The sequence below is a fragment of the Meleagris gallopavo genome, chromosome 1, assembly GCF_905368555.1.
Source record: "Meleagris gallopavo chromosome 1, MGAL_WU_HG_1.1, whole genome shotgun sequence".
Lineage (NCBI taxonomy): Eukaryota > Metazoa > Chordata > Aves > Galliformes > Phasianidae > Meleagris > Meleagris gallopavo.
The window spans coordinates 82,320,165-82,346,862 of record NC_139404.1 but is presented as its reverse complement, the minus strand read 5'-3'; the positions used below and the strand labels follow the sequence as shown (position 1 = coordinate 82,346,862).

General features: G+C 37.4%; 1 protein-coding gene across 6 annotated transcripts in view; it reads right to left on the bottom strand.

Annotated features, from left to right (window-relative positions):
* NME7 (NME/NM23 family member 7) overlaps positions 1-26,698 on the bottom strand; it is an 89,750-nt gene that overhangs the window by 32,083 nt on the left and 30,969 nt on the right. For 4 of the 6 annotated variants that reach the window (XR_014886901.1, XM_085238098.1, XM_085238093.1 and 1 more), the window contains exons 8-11: positions 24,027-24,132; positions 11,175-11,239; positions 10,269-10,337; positions 6,737-6,838 (exon numbers count right to left, since the gene is read on the bottom strand). Coding sequence is in view for 5 of the 6 variants with exons in the window: in XM_085238098.1 (XP_085094224.1) it covers positions 6,737-6,838; positions 10,269-10,337; positions 11,175-11,239; positions 24,027-24,132 (342 nt within the window). In the remaining variant the exon portion in view is untranslated. Of the gene's footprint in view, positions 1-6,736; positions 6,839-9,315; positions 9,350-10,268; positions 10,338-11,174; positions 11,240-24,026; positions 24,133-26,698 lie in introns of all 6 variants that reach the window. The other 2 variants (XM_085238116.1, XM_085238123.1) reach the window with 1 other exon arrangement.

Sequence of the window (26,698 nt, the reverse complement as noted above, 5' to 3'; positions counted from 1 at the left end):
TGCTGTTAATGCCTTGTGGCACATCCTTGTTTTCCTTCAGTCTCTGGTCTTATGTTCAGCTTCCTCTTGCTAAATGCAAGCCATTTATTCCAGCCTGGGACCATGCACAAGGAGCCCAGAGCAAAGTCTGACATAAGGGAAATACAGGGATGCAGATGGGCTTGAGGCTTCTAAAGCTGATGCTGATTTCTGTGAGATCATACAGAACCTCTGATAAAGTGCTGGTAGCCTCCTCAAAGTGTCCAGAAATTTCAGTTAAGGGGCCTTCGTTGTCATGGGATACAAAAACATCGTAGTGATAGGCAGCAAAGGAAACTGGAAAAAGCAAATTGCTACATAGGCCAGACAGACTTTGTTGGCAACTGATAAATAACAAAATACTACAGCAACCATAAACAAGATGCAAACGTACTCGACTTTCAGTTGTCTCTCAGAACCTTCTCTCCAGTGGATGCAAGCAGCAGACTGCCCACCAGTCATGCCTCTGTGGTGGTAGTGGGCTTGATATCAAACCAGATAATACTTTTTATTATCTACTATTATCTATTTTATCAAATGATTGCAATTTGTGATGACTAAAACTAAGTCCAACAATTTCTGATCTAGCATTTATTTAGGCAGAAAATGTCGCTCTGTTGACACTGTCAAGTCTTGTAGTTCTGGAGCATCAAATGAGGAGTGTGTCAGATAAAAGTTCTGTTCAAACTACAACCTTGCCAGCACAGTTCAGTCACACTGGATTAAAGGCAGAGCTCAGTCTTGAGAACTTTCAGCATTTAGTCTCCTGATGATGACTGCCAATCATGTCTAAAAATAGCAGTTTTCAAAATATATCCATTTACTTACTGAGAATCAATATGTGCCTACAAACTCCTTTTCCACATGACACTAAATGGTCATCATATGACAGTGATCTTTGGGCAATAATAAGTAACATTTAAAGCAGCATCAAAAAGGCAACAGTCTCTGCCACCACTCCTAGTTTTCTGATTTCCCCACAAAGACGTATTTCAGTGAGGCTGAAGTCCCTTTCCCTATCAGAGGACATTCTGTTGACCATTAAAGGTGACCATTAAAGAAGTCAGTATGTAACAAACAGAGCTGAGTCATCTCAAAATTGTAACCAGATTGTGCATCCTGCAGCCGTAAAACATATATATATGATAAAGCCAGGTGTCAGGAGGTTGGCAGACCTTTGTAATACCCATCCAGAAGTAAGAGGACACATGGGGAAAACTCTGGACACTGTACTCATACCTGTACAATTTTTTAATCAAATTCTTGATTCTCAGCTGCTCCTAAGGCTACCACACAACTTTGAACAGAACAAACGTGACATTTATGTATGTCTGTTTTCCAGTACAACCAGTGCAGACTCTGTCCATTTTAAACAAAGGAAAACAAACCACTACCACAGATGTGGGGTTTGACATCCACAGAACCACAAGACCTGAATGACAACAAGCTGTAACACTTCTGGAGGCAAATGTCACACCATACACCAGTGTATCTGGCATAGTCTAAAGCAGTGATGGCAGCTCATTACTATAGCCGCATTACAGCCATGGTCCATTAGTGTACAGCAGTCTTAACACTTCCTTACTTCTAGACAGTGTCTTAATAGGTCCCCTGCTCCCCCTGAAGGTAGAAGTCCTAGTCTTACTTTGAGCTGTGTGAACCAGCAGCGTCAGCTCAGCCAAAACACCACAGGGAAGAGTCTCTCTCTGCGGCCTCTTTCTCAGAAAAAAAAATTACCAATTAGCAGGCCTCAGCACTATCTGTATCACATTTTCATTAGACCTGCAGAGTTTGATGGGGAAATTAAAAACTGAAAGGACAGAGTCAGATGACTGACCCTGGATAACATCTAAGCAATTCAATCATGTCTTTCCCATTGCAGGCTTAGACAGCAGGATATCGTAACTCGTATCGATCTGTTTGCTGCTTTAGCTGATAATGGTCTGGTGCTGAATGAAAAATTTTATTATTATTACATGACTCAGATTCTCTGAGCAGGAGGTTTATGATATGAAAGTCTTCATTAGAGAATTAGATTAATAAATTGTATTTCTCTTGAGACACATTGTGTATTTGATTATCAACACTCTGATCGAGGCTCACCAGGATACAGGGAGATCCACACTGAAACAGGTCTGAAGGTATTACCAGAACACACATTTAGCAGCTCGAAAATAACTTTTATATTTCTTTATACTTTTCTCTGAACTCATTCTTATGTGTTGTAATAAAAAATACTGTGCTTCCAATACACGGCTGAACATTTTTTAACCCTGCACGTAGATCATTTCCAGCTAGATGTTCACAGGAGGGCTATACAGATAAAAGTCTTACAGCAATAATGCTCTTTGGCTCATACTGTTATCCCTATTTAACTGATGTGATAACTGAGGCAGAAACATATTGAACCTTTTGTCCAAGGTCACACAGCGAGGTCAGGAATGGAGCTAAAGCAGACTCCCACTCTTCCAGTTCACTGCTTTGCTTTAAACCATCCAATCTCTCTTTCAGCTCTTTGTCACTGATGCAAAACTACAAAAGACTATTAATACACTGTTACACTTAAAATTGCAAATCCCCTATGTAAAAGTAATGCAGGTAAGGATCAAAACCAAGTATATGAAAACCCCCCAGCGGACCCAGCCCACCAGATGCAAAAATACTGCACCACATCATCCCATCATGTTAAAAATATTTCACAGCATAAGGTACTTGAGTAACTTTTAGTGTACTACCACTTCTAACTAAAAGGAGTTAAGATTACTATAGATTACACAATCAGCCAGGAGCATGTAACTTACACAAATTCTTTCAATCACATGTTATAACCAACCTTTTCATTTGTGCATGAAGTCAGTTCAAAAGAAAGGCAAGAACAAACAAAAAAAAACTATAGAATCCAATTTCTACAGTATTTTTCAAGTGTTTTATGAATAGAAAGTAATCAAACTCGACAATTCCATGACAAAACATTACAAGCAGCTAATTCAACACAAGATGATGTGAAATGAAAGCTGTATCTTCAGATCTAAGTATTAGCAAAAGGCTTTTAAGTGCTTCAGAGGCCAAAAAACCCACACAAACACCAATCAGTTGAAACATCCATGCCACTGAACTCAAGCAGTAACAGAATCCCCTTGACTGTTTATCCCTGCTACGAAGCTGAGGTTTTCAGTGCTCACCTTTGCTTCCCGTTACACATGAGACAACAGACACCTAAAGGCCATTCACTATTTGCAGCAGTCCCACACACATTTTCTTCCCTGTCCTCAACTCAGTGTGGAATAATCCAAAAACACTGAAAATAAGGCACGCTGTGCTGCATTTACCTTATGGTGCACTACCATTTCTCAAGAAGAAACATAACTTCTTTTCTACTTAAGTTCGGTTGCAGTTAGCAACTCTTATTTCCAAGTGAGTGTGCACTAAAGATCAAGTTAACTGACTTAAAGTCCTCCTACCAGCTTTCTACATCAGCTACCTTTTTACCACAGGTGTATTTTTTTTTTTTCCTCTCAACTTCAGAACCACGCCAGTGAAGAGAGTGAGATAACAGCACCCAGCATGAAATATACAGTTTGATAATCTACTTAACAAGATTTGATAAGGTGGCATGATTTTGAAAAAGGACTTTGTCAGTTCAGAAACCACAGAAAATCTGTGGAATTCAGTCATTTCAGAAATCCCATTCCTACTCGGAATTCAAATATCTAAAAGGAAGTGTTCCACGGCTCATAGGATCTTGATACCTCACATCTCCTCACTTTTGGATCTTAGGAGAGACTGGGGATTCCTTGAGAAGTTTAAGACTGGTGTGATATTCTGAGATTTTTTTTTTTTGAACAGCACATGATAATTTTGTAAAGAGCAGTATTTTCAAGATAGGCATCAGGACAGCCTGTTAGTTTTTTATAGGGTTGCTGCAACAATACGTAAAGCATGAATACTTATTTATGATAGCAGATATGGAGAAAGTTTTCCATTTCTATGCTGTACACACCAACTACAGAAGCCTTCCAAGGAAAGAGAGATCAAGGTGCAAAGGGATGTTAAGAGCAAGCTGCATGATCAGTCTGAGGTCTGGCTGCAAAGATGGCTAAACTGCAGGCCTGCAAACAGAAGACAAGATGACCACCATAGCTGATATGAGAGTACAGACAGGCCTCAGTTTAGGCCACCATAACCAGAAAAAATTTGGCTGTGCTGCAGAAGGCTAAGCTATGTATGATTTAAGATTCTGACAGTTCACCAAGAGTGCAACGGCCCAGACAGCCATTCATCAGCAATGTACCAGTGTAAAATGAGAGAATGCAGGAAGCAGCAGGATCTGCAGAAAAGCATTTCTCATTGTCCATTCACTACCCAACAGGGACACACACACCAAGACTGAGAACTGTGACACAGATCCCTTCAATCAAGTCAGGGACAGTAATTTTGAGACTAAGAACAGCTAGCACAGCTCATTACAGACAAATATCTTTACCCAACTTTCCAGATATCATAGGTTATTCATATTCTCCTACAAAGAAGCTCAGAACAGGTTTTTGGTTAGCAGTCTTCCCCTACTACCACCCAAGATGTTTTAATAAAGAATTTAAAAGGTGTTTTATAACGAAGGATATTTTTGGCAGAGAGCCTTACTGACCTGCGGTGCTAACAAAATATTACCCAGTTGTAGAAAATAGCACAAAGTTCCACTTCATTTTTAGCATTGTACACTTGGTATAAATTGCTAGCTTATTAAAGTCTAGTGCTCAAAATGGAACAACTCTGATTCTTTTTTCAGCCTTAATCAGAGACTTGGACAAAAACTGAACTTGTTTCTAATCAACATCTTGCTTTGATTTAGCAAAATATGGATCACATCTCTTTGGATGCCTTTTATAAAAGAAGCGTGCCCCAGCCATCTCCCTGCAAAACCAAGAACAGACTTAGAGTGCTGCTGACAATCAGATCCAATTGTAACACATGACTTGCCACAGAGTGGTTATTACATTTGCTACGTATCTGAGATATAATTCACAGCACACGTGACTGAGAGCAATTCGTTACGTAAGTCAAATTCCAGTTCCTTTACTAACTTCAAACAGGACTTTGCTTTGAAAGTAATCACTGTGATCTCAATACCACTAAATGGAAAATACTTAACAGGAGCCAGAATGACTCAGATATATTCTGTACTATAGCTACAAACTTTTCTTCACTTGCATTTCTAAATAGGTTGTACACACACACCAGGACCTAGCATATATAAACAGATGAAAAAAATACAGATAGATCCAGATCTCCTAGTCACGATACATTATTTGCGTGACACATTTACTTTAACCACTAGAACATCAAGTGCACAGTATCTTAATGGTCCCTCCATCATGGTCTTTTCCAACTTCGGTGATTTTATGATTCTGTGATAACCTTGCTACAGAATGCAACTCCACTGTGGTTTCTGATACCTTTGTTTGAGACAGATATTTTCACCATAAGTTCATTCGGGAGTTTCACTGACTACACAGGTTATGAATGACAGAAGGCCACTGAGATACCTCAGCCATTTCTTCCTCAAGGACAAGCCAGTAACACAATCTGAAGAGAGACACATTTCAGGCAAAGATCACTCTTGAAAACAGGCACAGTCACTACACATGCACTTTACATGCTTGAAGAGTCAATTAGCTTGAAATTCTGATAGAAAACAGCATACAGAAATACTAAACACAGCTGCCTATCTTCCAAACATACATTAATGCAACTGCTGTGAAGCTGGTGTCCAAAAGTTGCTGGTTTACAAAATGCTAACTGAGTAGAGGAACATTTGTAACATTCAATGTGATCAAAAGGAAGGGGAAAACGGGTTTGGATAACGCCTTTAGCTTATATTTCTCCAGATCTGAAGAGAAATATATCCCAAACAAATTACTGTACAGTACCAGTATAAACCTTCGTGATTTTTCCTCCCCATGGAAACTGTTAAACTCACTCAGTCTGCAACTAAAACATGAAATTATAATAGCTAGCGTGATTTCATTGCCTCCATCTTGATATTTCTCTTTGTGGCTTCTGTGTGGTACAGTAGCATTCGTTATTTAACAAAAAATGGAAAACCCTTTGAGACAGCATTTACGTTTGTTTTACGCTTGTCTCCAGACTGCTTACAGTATCATGCATATCCAATTACTTATCTCAAGAAATTAAAAGTAAAAGCTGGAACTATTAGCATAACAAACGGCTACAGTAAGATTTGCATTTTTTTTGTTTCCTTACAAAGCCACAGAAACTGTTTCTCCTTTTATAGTTTTGTCCGAGAACAATGCTACAGACTGCAGGGCACTAACAACTGATTTACACTGGCATACAACAGTAATAACTATTTGTTCCAGAGCTCTCAAGACTTGTGCTAGAATACTTACACATCTTTAACCGTGATTTCTGGATAACTTTATTTTCACTTAAATATCATCATACTATTTTATCGTCTGGTTTAGGTAAAACTGAAGAAATCATTAGAGAATTTGCAAACTGATCCAAAGTCTAGCATTTCACTTCTATAATAATGTGACGCTCACATGTTTTGAGGAAATGCAGCAGGTATATGACAGTCATACCACACTGTGATATTTCAGTTCACACAGATTTCAATTCATACAGACACTGCATCCTTTTTCATCTTTTTTTTTTTTTTTTTTTTAAAGCATTCCTTATCACTCAAGCAAGTACTTACAGGGTCAGAAGGACCACAAAAGTCTCTGAACACTTTTGGAAGTTCAGGCTGTATAATCTCCATTGCTATGCAAGGGCCTGAGCACAACTCCGTAACCATCTCCTGGAAAAGAAAAAAGACCAAAACAAATCTGAGCTTTGAGCACTACAGAGGGTTGCACTGCCCCCAAAAACTTGATCCAAACATACCAGATAGGAAAAGAAAAAAAGAAATACTAGTGTATTTAGGAAAGGAAAGACATGAAGCAAATATATCATTAGTATTCATAAATAAATAAATAAATAAATAAATAAATAAATGTTTCACATTTTGTAACTTAGTTTACATGGTGGAGATGGAGATAAATTTGATATTCTATCTCTGGGATACATGCAACAGTATCCACAATAAATTCTTTTACAGGTGCATTCTTACTAATCTTGACTTGGATTTCACAGAACTGCCTCATAACTTGTCAGTCTAAACTGAATTAATGTCTGAAAAATGACACCATGTTGAGCAAGTTCCACAGACATCATGTTTAACAACATTCCCTATAGGAAGCACAGCACATAGTCTATATTTGATGGCTTAAAGTCAAGAAAACATCTCTTGGGCTTTTGGTTCTGTCATTTCTTTTGGTTCTGTCATTTCTTTGTGTATTATGGAAGCTGAAACACACAGGACAATAGAACCAGGAATTTAAATTGAAAGGAGTGCATGGCACATCATTTCAGGAAAAAGATCCTTGATCTGGCAGTATTTTTTGTGTATGCTCTTTCCAGAATCTCGGTTACACTGAAATAAACCTTTTTGCTGGAGTCTCCTGAAGTGTAAAGACATATCCTCGAGTCCTCAGTAGTGATAAATACAGGTTTTTAGTTTCTGCAAGCTTAAGCTATCTCCAGACATTAGTGTCAATTTAGAGTTTGTCAATTAGAGGCATAGATTTCAGAAGCAAAAATATGCTACTTTGATGCTGTAGTCTAAGGTTTTGTTTTTTGTTTTTTTGGTTTTTTTTTTTTTTTTAATTTAAAAAAGCATGCCTTTATAATTGCATTCTTGTCCAGAAATTTGGGCAGGCAAGTTTTGAACAAATAAGGGCAACTAAAAGTACCAAAGTTAGTCAGGAAAGAGAAAAGAAGAAAACATTCACAAGAAATCAGAGAGAATGGGGAATAATGCAAAAGGTGCTGCAACCAAGCTCACCAGCTCTGCACAGGTCAAGGATGAGCCACAGCAGAGAACAAGAGCATCAAGAGCAGGCAGGCAAAAAGCAGCAGGAAAACAATGAAGTCCACTTCTGCATTTTATGAAGTATGATGGAAATGAAATACTCAAAAGACTCCAAGTCAAGCAACACTGTTCCAAAGAGTCACTATCTTTGTAATAAATACCACATTAAGAGCACATGCTTCATCTTAGCACCGTGAAGTGAGTAGGACAGAACTTTAGCCAAGTGCCTCTATCATCAACCTGCTCCTAACAAACGTAGATAGAAATATTCTTGAGAGCATGTGAGTAGAGTGCAGGCTAGTTTCATGCTTTACAACAAAGAATCTTCCAAGAATAAGCTCACCACCTTTCTCACTTTGGTAGGACTTGTAATTACAGCTAAATTAATTTTTCTTTAGCAAATGATTTATTCATCAGATAATGTGGCTAGTGGTCAACCAAGACCATTCTTGAAACTGGATGAAGTTCAAGCATTTTTGATTAATAAGGTGGATTTGGAGCTAGCACAAAATAATCTTCCTCCTTTATCCCCATTTCACAGTCTTGCTATAGCAGAAAAAGTAAAACAGCACAAAAACTAATCATCAGTATGCAAAATCCTATATAGGACCTATTGATTAGAGGAGATAAACAAACCTATTTTTTTTTTTTTTTTTTTCAATTTAGCAACTGTTCAGCATTTTTATTTCACAGATATATGTTTTACATACAGTACATCAAGCCTTTATCTGACTGTAAATGTGTAACCAGAAGAAGTGAGAGTATGTTTTCTGAAGAAGACTTATGGGTGATAAGTATCTTCCACTTCTGCACTGAGTTATTTTAAAATTATAAATACAATTCAGATCAAAACAGACGGTTCTGAGTCACAGATATAAGAGGTCATGTTCTTTCTTCAGTTCCTTATTTCAAAATGTACTTCTTTCTATTTGGCCTGCACTGACAATATCTACTGCTGTTTCCATATGTGTCTTTTCTGGATGTCTTTACCATCACGATCAGCTTTCCCACATTATCCTGTTTCACAAATAAGCTGAGTGCATGAAGATATCCCATTAATTTCAACTAAGTGCATCACGCACATATGGCTTTCAGGACGGAGCTCCAGATTCTCACTTGAAATCCCATCTGAAATAGATTCCTTTACTCACTTTTCCAGTTTAAATGTCACCTTCCCTTCTGAGTAACTTTTCAGTCAAAGTATATAACTTTACCACTTATCTGAGGGTCAGAGCATATATCAAAAAGCAGAAAGTGATAGAGACTATCAAATTTGGTTCAATTTGTGTTTTTATAATACCAGAGGATTCTCTGGGCCTTGAAATACCAGTCAGGCACTATCACATTTGAGTTCTGTAACTCACCTTCAAGTCTGTCTGTCCAGTCTTTTATGGGTTCCTGGCACAAAGGATGTTAGTAGAGGAAATTTTGTAAGTATTCATCAATCTGACAGCAAACAAACAGTGTCCCTAAACTATTTTAAGAGGAATCTATAAACCCTATTGAAGTTGATTAAACAATCATAAAGGAAAGAAAAAGTCACATTGTCGGAGTACTATTAGTAATTGTCTGGAATAATATAAGTAACTAAGTAGAAATCTTTTAATAATTTAACCATTTATAAATTAAGGATAATTTGCATGGTACATAGCACAGCAGTGAAAAGAAAATCATTACTATTTATAAAATGAATAAAGGTTATACGGAAACACAAAGTTGTCTTCCTGATTCCTGTTGTTCTATCTGCCATTAGGAAGTCTTATATTGCAATACAACAAACCAAAGTAATATATGTGATCTCAGATGCCCCTAGGATTACACTATGTCTTAAATTTCCTGAAGGTCCACAGAAGTCAGATCAATAAACTGAAGAACAGCTCAGAATATCACTAGGAGAACATTCCAGTGTAGCAGCCCCACTGTAAACAAAACAATACATACTTATTCTGGTACAAGCTAATAATGCAATATCAAACTGACCAAAATGTATATGCTATATATACATATGTATATATATAAATATATATGTGTGTGTGATACGTAGTTTTACCACAATAATTTACCTGAGGGCTTCTTTCTCTCTGCTGTATTTTACAAATTACTTGGCTCAACAATTCCCACAAAGGATGCTCCTTTGTTACAAGATAGGCAGCACAATTTTGGATATGACGTATATTTATTTCAGAACAAGTTAGAATTGGACAAAACCAAGTTCCTAGAGGAAGTATTATCACAGTCTCAAGATGGGCAGATGTGACCACTTCCTTGTTTAATCATGTTTTATTTATAAATAGAGACTTTTCAAATTTATGCTTACCATATATTCTGCAACAACACCTTTGTAAATCTCATAAAATTCTTCCACATTTGCACGCTCCATGTTGAACTACGAAAATAAAAAATGTTAGACATTTGCATTAAATGGAAAAAAATAGATACCCCTTCTTAACCAGCAAGAATTCAGAATGCTACTTTAAGTTCCAACCAGTAACAGGAATGGCTTTACAACTGTAATATGTTTATCATGCTTTTAGCCAATGGTCCCACACGCAAAAGAGCATAGAGTACCTTCTACCTTAAACATCAGTTGACAATGTACTTCATTTGTAGTGTTGGCTAATGCCACTAAGACATACAAGAGGATATACAAGTTTGTTGTATAGGAAAGAGAAGGAACTACTCTTCATTTCTGGAGGGTATTTGAGTCACAAGGAGATTTCAGATCTTAAGACTTTCAGAAAACACAAAAGGCAGTTCTTATAGGGCTACTCTCAGGAACAATCTGTCCAATTCCCTTTAAATTCTGCTGTTGATGAAGATGTCAATCTTTGATGTATCTTCAAAAACTCTCCTATAAATTCACACTAACTATAAGTTTAAAGATTTGTAGGATGTTAATCTTTTTCCTAATCCCAACTAGTTCAGTTTTCAAAAGTGTTCCAGAAAACATCAGTATCACTACACCCCTTCTAGCCATGTGAAACTGAAACACAGAGATAAAGTCTCTTTGCTCGTGGTTGAACAGCATGGGGAAACAGATTAGCTGATCAATCAAATAATAAAATACAAATATAACAAAGGCAGTACTGATCCCAAAACCTAACTACACAGCCTATATAAGGGTTTTGTACTTCAGGAAGACATCTCTACATTGCTGTCAAGTGCATATAGCACAGTTCTGGCCTCTGTTTATAAAAAAAGATTAAGACAAAAGAAAACCTACCATCTGCAAAGCTGAGATCTGAAATCCTTCATTGATGATGGCTTTTATAATCTTTCCAGCTAGTCCTGAGGAAACACACAAAGTGCAGTACTCAAACAAAAGAATTTAGAATTCCAAAGTATTTATGCTTCCATAACACTTAAACAAAAGCCAATGTCTGTTTACAGCTGTGAAAAGAAGCAGGGGGCAAAGCTCCCTATCTAAATACTCTAAATTTATGTTTATGAATTTATAATATTTTTATTCTCTATCTAAAAGAGTGACGAACAACTAAATTCCATTCAGCTGCTGAAAAATGATTAATTAGGTTCTAGCCAAAAAGGTCGCTGGTGAAGTCTTTGCTTTTCTGAGATACCCAGTAACTTCAAAAATCAAGATTTATATTTATACTGAAGTTCCAATACCAATATTTGTAGCTTAAACAGTAATCAATTCAGGGCATAGGCTACCTATTTTGCAGTCTTACACAGTGTTCACCAGAGCTGGATCCAACTTCAAACTAGAAACAATGCAGGATGATAATAAATATCAGCACAGAAGTTCATGTCACTATGTGAAAAGCACAGTGAAAAATAGCCCACTGCTTCTGAGGTTCTAACTCACAAATATGTTATTGCTGATCATACTATTTTATGCTATAATGTATACTCAAAGACTTAATGGCATTGAAAAGAAACAAAATATTAATGTAATAAAATATTAATGTAGGAGAACAAGAACCACTGATTTTCCACTGAATGCGCATTTCAGACTGTCTGCACTTATACTAATCATGCCATTTGAAAGAGCATGGCAGCTAAGCACAGTACTCTATTATTTGAGAATTATAGAGCGTTCACGTTTTTATATAACAAAACTGTCTGCCCTCTTGTACAAACTGTGAGCAACTACAAATTTTTGGACATTGTTTCAGAGCAGAGTATTCTGTAATGAATTACAACAGCAAAATTTGACTCTTAATCATTGAATCCTTTTATTAACTAGTCTTTAAGCTGAAAGTTTTTTTTATAACATTGCATAAATTCAGTAAATGAAAATAAAATAAAGCTGACATTTAAGTCCTACCACACTCGAGACCTGAATTGTACACTGTCTGCTAATACCTGTAGCACACAATTGTAAGCTTCCTACATATTGAAAGCTTAGAAGTTCTGAGTAAATAAAATAGATAACTGGAAAGAATCATAGAATGGCCTGGGTTGAAAAGGAGCACAATGATCATGTAGTTTCAAACCCCCTGCTATGTGCAGGGTCTCCAACCACCAGACCAGGCTGCCCAGAGCCACATCCAGCCTGGGATGGGGCATCCACAGCCTCCTTGGGCAACCTGTTCCAGTGTGTCACCACCCTCTGTGTGAAGAACCTCCTCCTAATATCTAACCTAAACCTCCCTGTCTCAGTTTAAAACCATTCCTTCTTGTCTTATCACTATCCACCCTTACGAACAGTTGTTCCCCCTCCTGTTCATAAGCTCCCTTCAAGTATTGGAAGGCCACAATGAGGTCTCCCTGGAGCCTTCTCTTCTCCTAGCTAAACAAGCCCAGTTCCCTCAACTTTTCCTCATAGGAGAGGTGCTCCAGCCCTCTGATCACCTTAGCTTTTAAAGAAGTGTTTTTACAAATGAAAATGAAAAAACTTGTACCTGAAGTATTCACCACAGCATTTTTTAAATCAAGGCTCATGTAAAACCACCTTCCCCCTATAAAATGGCACACATTTTTTCAAAAAAAAAATCTCTAAACTGCTAAAGGGAGTGCCTGAGATCTGGGTATGTATCCAGTGCATGCAGCTCTTGGGGCTTACAGAACAAGTGGAGGTGAGTGCAATTCCTGTTGTCAAAATATACTGCTACATCACGGCTCACTTGCACTGATAAAAGTTTCCTTTTAACTTTCATATAAAGCTAGAAAAATATGTCTTCCCTATTTTTTAAAGGAAGTTTTAAAAAAAAAATTGCAGCAGCAAAATGAAGAGACTAAGAAATTTACAAAGGAAGTATAAGACTATATAAAAAAGGAAAAAAGACCTCTAGTTTCTTTTTGTCCACACTATAGGAAAAGTTGACCAACCCAGTGCATCTACACAAAGGTCTCGGGGAAGCAGCAAGCATATAACTGTGACTTCAGAGATGAACGGCCAGCCTAGGAATCCTCCAGGAAATAAAGATATAAATAAGTAATCTGCAGCAGAGCATGAAGATTTCCTCATTCTCTGTCTTCAGATGCAGTATTCCAGTTAACAGCCACTGGTTTACGAGAAATCAAAGACGGAAGAAGGGACAGTGCCAGGCAAAGGGCAATCAAGGTTACGTGGATATGAGAAAGCTGCTTGGCCCAACAGCTGCCCTTCTCCATTTTACACTCTATCAGTAAAGAACAGCCCACTTGCATGGGCCTTCACAGCTGGCAAGAACTCTAAAATACTCTTCAAGTATCAGGTTCTGAGGTACTAGGGAGATCCGCTTTTTATAGAACTTTTATCCCCAGCAGTTTTACACACTGTAAGCAAAATTCCTCTTTTAGACTTAAATATTCAGCTTTCTAGGCTGCTTCTCCACTGAAGTTTTAAGATTTTTCTTCTCTGTAGAGATGGGACAGACTCCTTTAGTGACCGAAGTCAAATAAAGTAAGAATATTATTCGCAAAATGGTCTTCAATACAAGATTGGTTTAATATATAACTGTGATAAAGACACTGGACAATCTTGATATGTTTATTTCTGACCACTCTCACTCAGAGACACAAAGCACCAGAACTCCTTAGGACTGCAGCACTAAAAAGGCTTAACCACAAAAATCATTGTCACCATTGCTCACAGACAGATGTCTTTCTCTCTATAGAGATATATATATATATATATAAAGGGGGAATGGTGTTTCTATATTACCTATATTATAATATATATTATAAATATTACAATATATAAATATATATAAAGTATTACATATCATTATATATATTTATTTAATTATATAATCTGTACTTATTTTTATATAATTTTTTGTTTATCTATATATTTACAGGGGTGAATGGCTTTAAATTGAGACAGGGGAGGCTTAGGTTAGATATTAGGAGGAAGTTTTTCCACACAGAGGGTGGTGACGCACTGGAACACGTTGCCCAAGGAGGCTGTGGATGCCCCATCCTTGGAGGCATTCAAGGCCAGGCTGGATGTGGCTGTGGGCAATTTGGTCTAGTGGCTGGAGACCCTGCATGTAGCAGGGGGATTGAAACTACATGATCATTGTGCTCCTTTTCAACCCAGGCCATTCTATGATTCTATATGAATATATATATATACCATATAATCTCTTTGAGAGAGTCATGAGATTTCATTTATGTTTGCAAAACAAGATGTTAACTCCACTTCCCAAATGCAGGAATCAAGGCACAGGAGGATACATGAGCTGTGAGCCTCCACTTGGCCTCCACTGTCCCAGTTTAGGCAACACATGCATCACTTCTCCCAGAGATGCCTTCTTTTTAAATTCTATCCCCCAAATAGGAACAAAAAAACAAAGGCAATCCTGAAGTAGATGAAAAGCACAAGCTCAAGGTTCAGACTGAGATGCTTCTGGCTTTCAGCCAATTACATGACTGAATTGGGACGTATGCTCTCCTTTGTGGGCAGATAAGGCCAAGGGAAAGAAGAACTAATTAGACAAAGTGTCATTTCAGCAGCTTTTCACAATGTGTTTTCAACTTTAAAATCCAGATATGTCATGGAAAAACAACTTTTTCAACTTTTTAAGGATCCTTCAAACAGAGCCAGTGCATGTTCAAAATGCGATTACAGTAAGAATCCAAATCAAAGCCGAAGATTAGGCACTAATTATGATGAATTTTTAATCACAACACACAAAAGAATCGCAAGTATTACTAAATACAACTAGGGAATTTAATACTAATCCTAACAAATGACAGAAAGAGAGAGATAGAGCACTAAGTCTCCTAGAAGGCATTGTTACCACGCTAATTACACTGGACAAATAATCTTCCAACAGAGTTTAATCAGATGACATAAGGTCTCATCAGTGACACTTTTCTTCAACAATTTGTTTCTTTGCAACACAACATTTGAAAATTGTACTCCATTAAGGAGAAGAAAATAACAGGAAAGACATCAGACTGAAAAACGCTACAACTTTTTGCAGAATTATGGATTGGAATAAAAATAAAACAATTCACAAAAGTCACTTTTAACCTAACAGCACGTTAATTAATGGGATGTAGCAGCTGTGTTCCTGGGATCTGCCAGTCCCAGGCACTACCAACCACCAGCCCTATGACTAAGGACATAACATTCTCTTCCCTTTGTTCTTGGCCCATTTCCCAATGTAACCACTCCACTGTTAAAAGCTTATCACGGAAGACAGTCTGCCTTCAAAGCAAGCCAGGCATCTCAGTCTCTATACTTCATTTACTCATTACCCTTCCAATAATTAAAAATAATTCCTCAGGAACAACAGAAGATTTTTCTCAGGAATACATAAACTGTCATCAGCAATGATATCAATGATCTACCTAATCCAATAACGTATTTCCAGAGGCAACCAATACAATACACTTAAATTAGCACCAAGTAGCTACTCATTTTGTGTCTGGGTTTTTTTTTGTTTTGTTTTGGTTTTTTTTGACATTTTGAAATGCATTTCTGCTTCACATTATAATGAAAAGAAAAAGGTTCTTATTCTTTGCTGCCAAGGTTTAAGGTTCTGTCCCAGAGAATCATCAGGTTTGGCTCCAAACAGGTTTTTTTTGTTGTTGGTTTGTTTTTGTGGGTTTTTTTTTTTTTTCTTCATTTCAAAAGAAGAGGAAGGGGGACTCAGAGCTGGGCCTTCTTGAAATGTATTTCAGCTATGCGTCAACAATGCTTCAAAGAACAATTTTATTAGTCCCTTCTTTTTCAGTAGAAAAAAAAGAGAATGCAACTCTGAGCATTCTTACTAAGCAACGTGGACACAATTTCTAAACACCCCAAAACCACAGTCACAGTGAGAACCCGCAGCTACTGATCTTCCAGCCTTACTGTGTACTGTATGAGAGGATTTCCAGATGGTTTTTATTTGCTTTATTCTGGAGTAGCAAAAAGTGGGCTACGGGGGGAAAGATGATCTTATGAGTGACCCGCATCATGCAAACAAGACAGAAATCAAAGCATCACACTTCCCCTCGAAAATACTACATTCAAGCACCCTGGCTAGAAGAATGCTTCCATAGTTATCATGACATTCATTTACTTCTTTCCTGAGCATAAACAAAACTAAACACGATATTTGAATTGAGACTGCACCACTGATTTATATGATGGGATCTAACATGATCATTCAAACCATTCACATGCTTATTAATATATATTTTTGTTATTCCTCACTGAACATTGTGCATGAGACTGTTAATGAATGGTTATAATTACAAAGAGGAAGTGGTTAAAATTATTCCTTGCAGTTTGCATAGCCCATAATTATAAATGGTAATTTTAAATCTACTGTTGCAGTATCAATAAATTCAACTCTAGAGGTTAAAGCCCTCAAGAGATTCCCTAGAATCTGTTCCAGAATATATTAATTTTGTATTTTACTTCCTGCAGAAAGTTTGCCAACTCACTGCCCAAGATCAATAGTAAACGTACTATAAGTTCTATCATTTATTTTTGCTTTGGCAAAAGACCATCTCCTACCTCTGCATTCTGTATTTTCACTCATATTGTTTTTGCTGCCAGTTGTTAATGTTATTTGTGAACTAAATAACAAAGTGCCTAGAAACGGGAGGCTGTACACAGGTTGCAGCCTTACCAGCACTGAGTAGTACTAAACTGTGTCCAACATTAACAATGCTGACTGTGCATATGATATATCACTGTTCTGACCACTTCTCTACAGGCTTTTCACCAACACCCAGCCTGTTCTTATTTTACACTTGTGCTTCCTCTATTTTACACTTGTACTTTTAATTTTCCTTCCTCTACTGTAGTGCTATGAAGTTGTTTACATTTTCATCTTCACATTGTTTTATCTCTGCAGTTCATCAGGAATGTTTTGAATTCTCATCACATCCTCCAAAACTATTGTAGGTGCACAGTACCAAGTGTGCTCTGTTCTTCCCTATTCTAGTCATTAATAAAAATATTGACAAGAACTAACCCAAGGATGGATGCCAAGACCTCACTAGTAAAGCCCCTTTCATTTCAGATGCTCATGTCTCCAGTTCAGTGTTAGGGAAAAATTATTTAAAGCTAATCAGATGCTTATTCTGCACAGATCTAAACATACAAATTACTTCACTAAAGGAAAACTTTGGTTTCCTAACACTAAGGGGCCCTAATGAAAGCCCCAGTATTCAAGTGAATTAAACTATCTGGATCTGATTTATCTTTCTTTATGTAAAGTGTACTTAGAGAACTCACAGACCAGTAAAGCACGTTATCCTTTATAAAAGACATGCTGGTAAATTACCATCATATCATCATTATCTAAGTGGTTTAAATTAATTTATAGACTCTTGACTCATCAGTTTTCCTTGTATTAAAGCAGTGTAATTAGCCTGAAATTCCCTGGACCACGCTTAGAAAGTATTAAATCTAACTACAGCATTAACTTTTCACTAACACATTACGAAAAAAAATTCCCAAATGCAGTGATGAACGCTCCTTCTTAATGTCTTTCTTACAAAACATTAAGTCCGTCTTCTGTACACAAAAGGATGTTCAAGTCTTTCCAGTAGTATGAGATATGAGCTTCAGCAAAGATTAGCAGTGCCATTTTGATCATTTTTTTCTATGAAGTATAGCTCCTTCTCTTCTCTTCTGTCTGAAAGATTGAATGTGGAAATCCTTTCTACCTTCCCCTCTACCTTATTAATATAAATGTATTTTTCATACTTGGAAAAATAAATGTCACTTCCCCACTAGTCACTGAAATCACAGAATGGCCCGGGTTGGAAGGGACCTCAAGGATAATGAATCTCCAACCCCCCTGCCACATGCAGGGCCACCAACCTCCCCATTTAATACTAGACCAGGCTGCCCAGGGCCCCATCCAGTCTAGCGTTGATCACCACCAGGTAAATCCAAAAATCAGACTAAGCTGGGAAGCCAATGCCAAGCTGCAAAAACATCATGCAGGAAATAATTGAAAAACAACATAGGCTTAGTTTCAAAAGACAAACATCCCAAGAACAGAATATTTATCATTACAACTACAGTAAAGAAAGTGAAAAAAAAGAGAAGTGGATGGACTGACATTTTAGTGGAGGCTAAAATTTTTTCTCAATTTTAAATGGGAAAAAGAAAAGGAGGGATCACTTAAGAACAACCTTCTTTTCCAATTTAAAATTGAGAGGTTGTTGTTTAAGTGATTCTTCATTTCTCTATAAGAAAATTACTACTAGACCAACACCTCAGAACACCTCAACATCCTAACTATAACATCTCCATCCAATCTTAATGCTTTTAATTTTATGTAAATGCTTCTTCTTTCAGTGTAAATCCTTCTGCAAAGAGATGCCTCCATCTGAAAGGATGGCGCATTATTGGACAGTTTTCATTTGCCTGGAGCATTAAGACTGACATATTGCATGTGAAACTATCCAGAGGTCACACTCAAATGATCTACTGTACATCTCTCAAGTTCCTGCAAAGATTTGTGTTCATCCTGCTTATCATTGATGCCTTTCTGCACTCAGACTTGTAGAGAAGACACAAAGAAAAGATAAAAGTCCTGCCTTCAGTGAGGTGAAGTTCATAGCATCTACCTTTCTATAATACATACTTACAGACAGAAAATATGCTTTCAGATTACTTAAAAGAAAATAGCATTCCTATATCTTTCTCACGTATAAGAAAACAGTTTTCTGAAAAGCCTGTTCTATTTCTGAAGTCTCCTGGAAATAAAAATGAGTTACTCAGACTTTGTCTGTTTAAAAACCCAGGGTGAGAATAAGTGATTTCCAGAGCTTGTTTACAATTTTTCAAAACCTGACATAATGTATACAGATTATCTTCCTAAAAGGCGAGATAGACGCTGTGGTCTGAGAACGATGACAGATTTGCACCTCTCCTATTATATCCTCTCTTCTTTCCCAGTTTGTTTACTTTCCTAACCACATGCATGTAATAACACTTATCACACTACCGAAGTGAATTGGACATTTACACAGTGCTGCTTTCTCCCACTCAAAGGGCAATAAGTGTGTCGTATGCCAGGAACGGTTCTCCTGTTTGCAGTCAGACATAATCTACTGCAACGCTGGATTTTAGTTCTCTCTCCAGTCTGTCTTGGAAAGTAACTTCATTTGAGGTCTTATATGGGTGCACTCTTTTTCTGCACCTGCTTTAGGCTCAACTGCTGTCTTAGCTACTCTTTTTGACAAAGTTAAACCTGTCTTACAATCAAAAAACTACTCTCAATTACTATTTTTCTTAGACTTTGTATAAACAAGGAAATATGATTCTTACACTGAGCTGTCATGTATCATTTTGCCAATCAATATAAAACTCTATGATTTGCTAAGGCAGTCCAGTAAATATTAAGTTAAGAGAGCTGGTGATAGCTCCCAAAGATTTACTATCCATTCAGAATAGAGTTAAAATGATATTTGTACTGAGTATCATTTACATTTGGGAAAAAAAATAAAACAGTCCTGCTCCTTTTGTTTTCTGTGAGACTTAAATCTTAGTTGAAAATAACGTGGAAGACAGCACTGTAGTTACTGTATTTTTTTTTATTATTTACAAAAGAGCATAAGATCTTAGTAGTAATGTTAGAAGAAAATATCTAGCTTAACACATCCCAGAAGAACAAACCTGTTTGCGTAGACAGTCATGCACCTAGTAGTCCTTCCAGCCATAGAGGCTTCTGTGTCTTTAGGCAAGCTTTTCAAGCTTTTCAGTTTGCATCAGATCCAATGAAGTCCCAATTATGGTTTTGTTTTTCAAGTTCATGTCACAGTTTTAGCCTCAAATCTATTTTCATGAAAACTCTGATTTCAGAGCTCATGTCTCAAACTTGGGAGTGCAGAAACAGAGGGCAGGATTTCAACTCTTGAGCTCTGTACTGTGAACTACGTATATGAAAACATGAAACGTAACACTTCCGAACCCAGCCTTTACATCCTGATCACTGCTATTTTCATCTTTTTTTCCCCCTGCTCATTTTACAAGGAAATACAGTAAGTCATATTAAAGAAACTTTACACTCAGAAAATCATGAAATACCAAGTTCTAATTCCTACAGCAAACATGACTAAACTATTACACATAATAAATTAAAGTTAATTCCATGCAATGATTTAAAAAGCACTGTTTCTGCTGACAAAACAGTTGAGTCATAACGGTCAGAGCATTAAATTGAACTTCATATATTTTAGTGTATTTATAATTTTGTCTTCAGAGCACTACTGGTAATACCTCTAGACCTAATAACATGAAGGGAGTTACAAAAAGAATGTCTAAGAGGTTGGAGATGTGACCTTGTATACCTGAGTTATCAGAAGCTCCTAATACAAAAAGCAAGTGGGAAAAAGAGCAACACTACAACTCCCCAATTGTTAACTGATTAAGCCCTAAAATCCTAGTTAACATACTAATGATGTGTGCTCACTAGTTAACATCCTTCTTGGCTGAAAACTGGCCCCAAGACAAGTGAAGGAGGTAACCAGAAGACACTGAGAAGTATGGCAGACTCCAGAGGGGTCAAATCAGACTGTGACCCTCAGGTATACTTCTGGTCAGATGAAGTATCCAGCTCCATGCAGCAGATTGGTTTTTTCAACAAAGAGGAACTGGAATGCTTTTGCAAACCCTCTTCGAAGTACACAGGCAGAGCCCTGTGCTGTGTACTGGGCTGCTTAGCAACTGGCGTTTCTGTGCACCGGTCAGGTTCAGGTCAGCAAGGCCAGAGATTAAACTCGTGGTGACTTTCCACTGCTTTGGCACTGGACAGGAATCTGTAAACTTTCTACAGTAATCAAAGCCAGCTTCTAAGAATGACTCTGTCCTTGAATTAACCAACATAAACTAAAGATTAGATCCAGCCTTCTGATAGCAAGAGAAGCTAAATGAAAAGCTTTTTTTGCTTACCTATGGCTAAGTAAACCCTTTTCTGGATCTGAAAAATTGCAGATTTTTTCCTTCTAAGAACTACTCATGCATTAGACTCTGCAGGAAAAAAAAAAGAAAAAAAACACCGGCAAAGAAATAAAATTCAAATCAGAATCCAGTTAAACATTCCTATAGAAATAAAGACTAAAGCTCTGAGTAAGCTCAAATGCTTAAGAGAAACTTCATGTAGTTGTACACATGTAATGAGCAAATTACATTCATGGTAATTAGGTAAGTTCAAAGCTCAGTAGTGCATAGGAAATTACAGAAAGGTTTATTTTTAGATACTCAATACTGAAAATTTGTGGAGCACAAATCAAATCTGCAGTGCATAAGAGACTCTCCTGCTTTGACCCACATAATTTTCCTCACTGGGCATCAGACAGACCACCTCCTGGTACTGATGGCTACACAGGATTTTCTCTCTCTCCAGATGCCTTATTTTACCTTACATTCTCCCTGCCAGAAAAAAAAGCAGGAGTGCACAATTGTAGCAGGGAATGCTGTTTTGTTGGGAGGGGGTGGGGAGGAGGGGAAAGTAAGTTGCTTATTTTTTATATCACAGTCTCCTACCAGCAGTTTTGCCTGATGGGAAGCTCATTAGTTGCTATAGCACCTACTCTAATTGAGATACAGGAAGACATCTCAGAGATGGGATGAGCAGGGCCTCCCTCTTCTGTTGCAGACCACTGAGCCTGAACAGGTCTCCCAGACTCTTTCAGCATGCTTCTACCTGACTCTATGGGAAAGAAGGGCCAGTCGTACCAACAGTGCTGCCACTCTGCAACAGACTAAATAGGAGTATGAGAGTAAGGAATACAGAAGAAGGCAGGCTAAGATAACCAAATCTTCCTCCCTGAGACATTCCTGGTGCTATCAAAGAGGGAGGCTGCTGCCCAGCCACAGTGATTTTTCCCTTCCTTAAGATTCACTCCCTGTCAGAAGTCAGACTTCTGAAAAGATTAACAAGACTGTCACAGTCTCATTATCTCTAAGAAGTACAGGACCTGTGGCTTTGGAAATAATCGAAGTAATGGCAGAAAGAACAGGCAGGAACAACAAAACTTAGAAAGATAAAAGCATAGCCATCCTCTGAGTTCCATCAATCTTGATATTCATTTTAAATTGATAAAAAGTTTTATTAGCCTAGAAAACGCAGTGTTGCTCCTTCATTCTGTTGAAAAAGCTATTCAAAGCAGTGTGGATGGAGAACATGCACATAAGGTACACTATCTTTCAAATTTTAATCGCTTGCAAGCAGTGGCCTACCTTTCCTGCTCCCTGTGGTGTGAGAGGACTACAGTAGTGGAACCTAAGCTTGACTTCTGACCAGTCTTTCCAGCTCTCACACTACAAAGCAGGGTGTGAACTTGTATTTCCTGCTTATCAGTATCTCTAATTCTTTTTCCAACATACACACAGAGGGGAGTACAGCCAGGGCCAGAATTTGACCTCTGGCAATTCAGAAAAATCCAGAGTTGTTCAAGAAAAATGAAAATAATGGACAAGGCACTATGAAATCTACAGGAATGAAGATGATTAAAATTAGGGACAACTTTTGCTCACTAAGAAAGAGTTTGAGCCCCCATATATAACACACATTTTATCTTAAGTATGAGAAAGCACAGTTCAAGCGACTTGTTTTGCAATTCTGAAAAATTAAGGACATTAACAATCCTACCACAATAATTGCCTTTTGCAAATGTTTAAATAGTTAAGTTCACAGTGTTAGCTGCTGCCTATATTTTCTTAACATCTTTCTGTCTTTGCTGCAAGGCAGATGTATCAGGAGCAGATGATTTGAAAGGCCTCCAAGAGATGAGGCATTTTTTATTTTTTTTTTTAATGAACGTTGAGTGCAAGACTGTTCATTGCAAAAGTTTTGTCTTTCTTTTGTTTCATTTTGGTTGGTTGTGGTTTTTTTTTTTTTTTTTTTTTTTTTTTTTTTGCCAAGCCCTCTGGATCTCCCACTTAAGATATAAAAGGTCTGGAAACTGCCATGGCCATTTCTGCTGTCTTTATTTTAGCTGTCCATAGAGAAATAACTACTGTGCTGCATCTTACCAAGAAAAGTCTAAACGTGCTCCCATGACAATATTTATTTTGCACTCAAATATTGTTGAAATGGCAGAACTGAAATATTTTACTGCACTTCCTGCTCTTACAAATGCTTCTTTATCTAAGTACATGATACAAAAGTGAGATTATTTCAGCATGGTAACAACTGGGCATTAAACTTCTCTAATGCTCAGGTAATAAATTTGCCAGATATGCTCCAGCACAGAAAGAACCATGGAGTCCTATAGATATTTGCTACTTCCCATCCCCATAGTAGTCAGCAGAACAAGATTCATGCCTGAAAAAAATTCCCTTTGTGAGAAGTTTTAATGTAATATATTACTGTATTACTGTGTAAATGGAAGACCCTGTAATATAACCAGGTGTCCTGCTTTCACTCTGCCATGAGGAAGCTAACCTCGGCTCCACTGAATCTCATTATTTTGTTTTTTTTTCTCCTCCAGTCTCTCACTGTTTATACCGAAATTAAAAAGTATCCACACAGCACACAACACATGAAAGTAAACTGAAGAAATACTAAAGGCATATGAAAAAGGCTTTGCATACTCTTTCAAGTACAATGAAATACTCCGTGTTCCTGCAATTTCACATTGTCACAAAAAAAAAATGGCACAGGAATGATCATGAGATAAAAAAGAGTAATTTGCTTTCACCTCCACTATTTATATTGCTTACCTTCATTAACTGCATGAGGCTTAATAATGCAACAAGTACAGTTTGTGAATTTTGCACTGTTGGCTGGTCCATGACCTCCACTGGAGGGAAAGAACAACTCCAGCTCCTGAAAACAATTGCAATTGAATTCACTTTAGTTTTATCTAGCTGTGTGCACGAGCTTTCATCATAAGTAACAACATCCGAAGTACTCATAGTCACAGAAGATTATTGATTTTTATGCTACAAATACTTCTCCCCAGCAATAACCTACATATCTTTCACCCCCCGGCAACATTGCTACAATCATAAAAACATCATTTGATTATTTCTTGTAATTTTTTTTTTCTCCTTTCTGCTTCCACAATACAATCTAGTGCCACTCAGAACATTCAAAGTGCTGCTGCCACAATCATTTGGTAGATGAAGCATTCCCAGATTTCTACATTCTCTTTCCTCAGTATTTTTCGCAGGTCTCCTCCCATATACAGATCTCAGCTTCCCTCTTTCCACAACACATTTTCCTCCACTGAAGCAATAACATAACGAGCATCCAGTTTTTCCTTATACAAAAGGAATCTCCATCCCACCTGCTTACAACTATTTTCTTCCTTTTGTATTAAAAAATCTTCACCTAAAATTGTTGGCTCCACTCTCATGACTTATGGACTCTTATCCCTCTTTTTCCCCCCGCAGCCCCCCATCTTAGTGAATGGAAGACGATGAGCTCAATTACTCTGATTTCTGAGAAGAATCAAAAGAATCTCTTTGTTTCCCATTACTTTCTTTCCTCCTGTCATCATTAGTCGGTCTTAGACTACAGCAAGCTTGACACCCAAGCTGCTTTCCTCAGTGTTTTTTTTTTATTTTTTTTTTTAAACTGTTCACTGCCAGCTTCGTGCTTTTTCCATACCATTTATTCACATAGCTTACACAATCTGCCAATAAACATTAGTCAAATGCTTGAAACACAGATTCCATTTAAGGCCTATTGGTATTGGTCAAATTAAGTAAGAGAATTGATGAATTTCTATTTAAGGGAAAAAATAATATCCTGGAGATACTACTACCAAATCCATCTAATTTTGTCGTGTGTAACACTAAGAGCACTGAAGGCCATTTCCTGGAATTGTCTCATTTAATTTACTAGCTCAATTCAGATGGAATAAACTTAACTATTTCTCGATCTTCTCCTCGTTATTCTGGCAATTCCTGTAATCCTGATTTGAACAATTACAGTTTTCACTGATGGATCTTTCAACAGGAAGGAAGGTGAAGTGTTTTTGTTTTCTGTTGCTTTTTTTTTTTTTTTTCCTAGCAAGCAATGCCCATTTTGAGTGCTCATAAGGGTTAGTTTCCTGCATCCTTATTTTGGTGACATGCTGCATCCCTCAGCGACCTTGTCCCATTCTGTTAATGAATGTTCATTCTAAAAGCAGCAGCAAGAAAAAGACAGCAAAATACTTAAAACATCTAACACTTTCTTTGGTCCATTAAATGCCAGAAGAGAAAAGTATCTAAATAATGCTGAAGAGTAGGATAATGAAATGCCAAATTCAAGTGATGCCTTAAAAAGAAAATATTTTTTATTTATGCCTAATAAGAAAAAAAAAAAATTGTCCTACAGAAAAAGAAATAACCTCAGAGTATACCAGGGGCCTACTTTCATTTGTCATGGCAGTGTTCTACTCTAACTGCTCAGTGTACAATACATCCATTAGATGTAGTTGGCGGTTTTCTTTCAGAAAGTTTCATTTAGGTCCCTCTATTTTCTACTTCTTTTCAGGAAAGCTTCTGCAAACTGCAACCAACTAATTTCCATGGCAGCTGCTATACAAGCATATAGTACTGCACCTACTGTGCTAAAATACATAGAGGCCTATTAAATTTACAAGTTCAGTTGTCTTATCAGAGATTGGTATCAGTAACACCACAAGGATGCCTACATCTGCAAAAGTTCAGCAATACAATAATTTTGGTCATAAAAATACCACAGATGAGCAGAACCTTCAAAACTGCTGAAATGTAAGAACTACAAACTTAAGCCAAAGCACATAATTAAATTTCCAATCAGAATCTTATGCTAATAGATACTGTCTCCTACACTCTCAGGTAAAAAGCTGGCACAGCAGTCACAGCAGCACACAGAAACAAAGAGAAACTTTTCCCTTTTGTGCATGAAGACATCAGTCTACTTAGTCAGACAAGTCTTTGTAACTCTGATGAAGATTCTTCTTTAGAAGAATTTTCTTTATAAGAATACTAATTTCATCCAAACTCTTTCTGGATATGTATCATTCCCACCAGACTTGCCACCACAAGAAGTATTTCATGTCTAAAACATGACTTGTCAAAACTAGAGGTATGCAGAGAGGCCCCATAGGCCATGCACCACGCAGACATCTGAGCACGGTGCTTCAAGCAATGCCCAGGCCTCACAGCAAGTTTCCCATGCCCTGCAGACCCACAGCAGCTGCAGCAAGGGGCTGACTCTACACTCACCATTCGCATATCATTGCTATACATAATTTCTAGTACATAGTAGTTGGCAGTTTATGAAGTATCCCTCAAAAGAGGGGATCTTTTTCAAGTTGTGCTACTGCAGCTGTTCCAGTGTAAAAAAAGAGGAAAGATTAGGATCCAAGAAGCAACAATTATCTTTTCCCTGCTAGTTTAGAGCTAAGATAACAGCG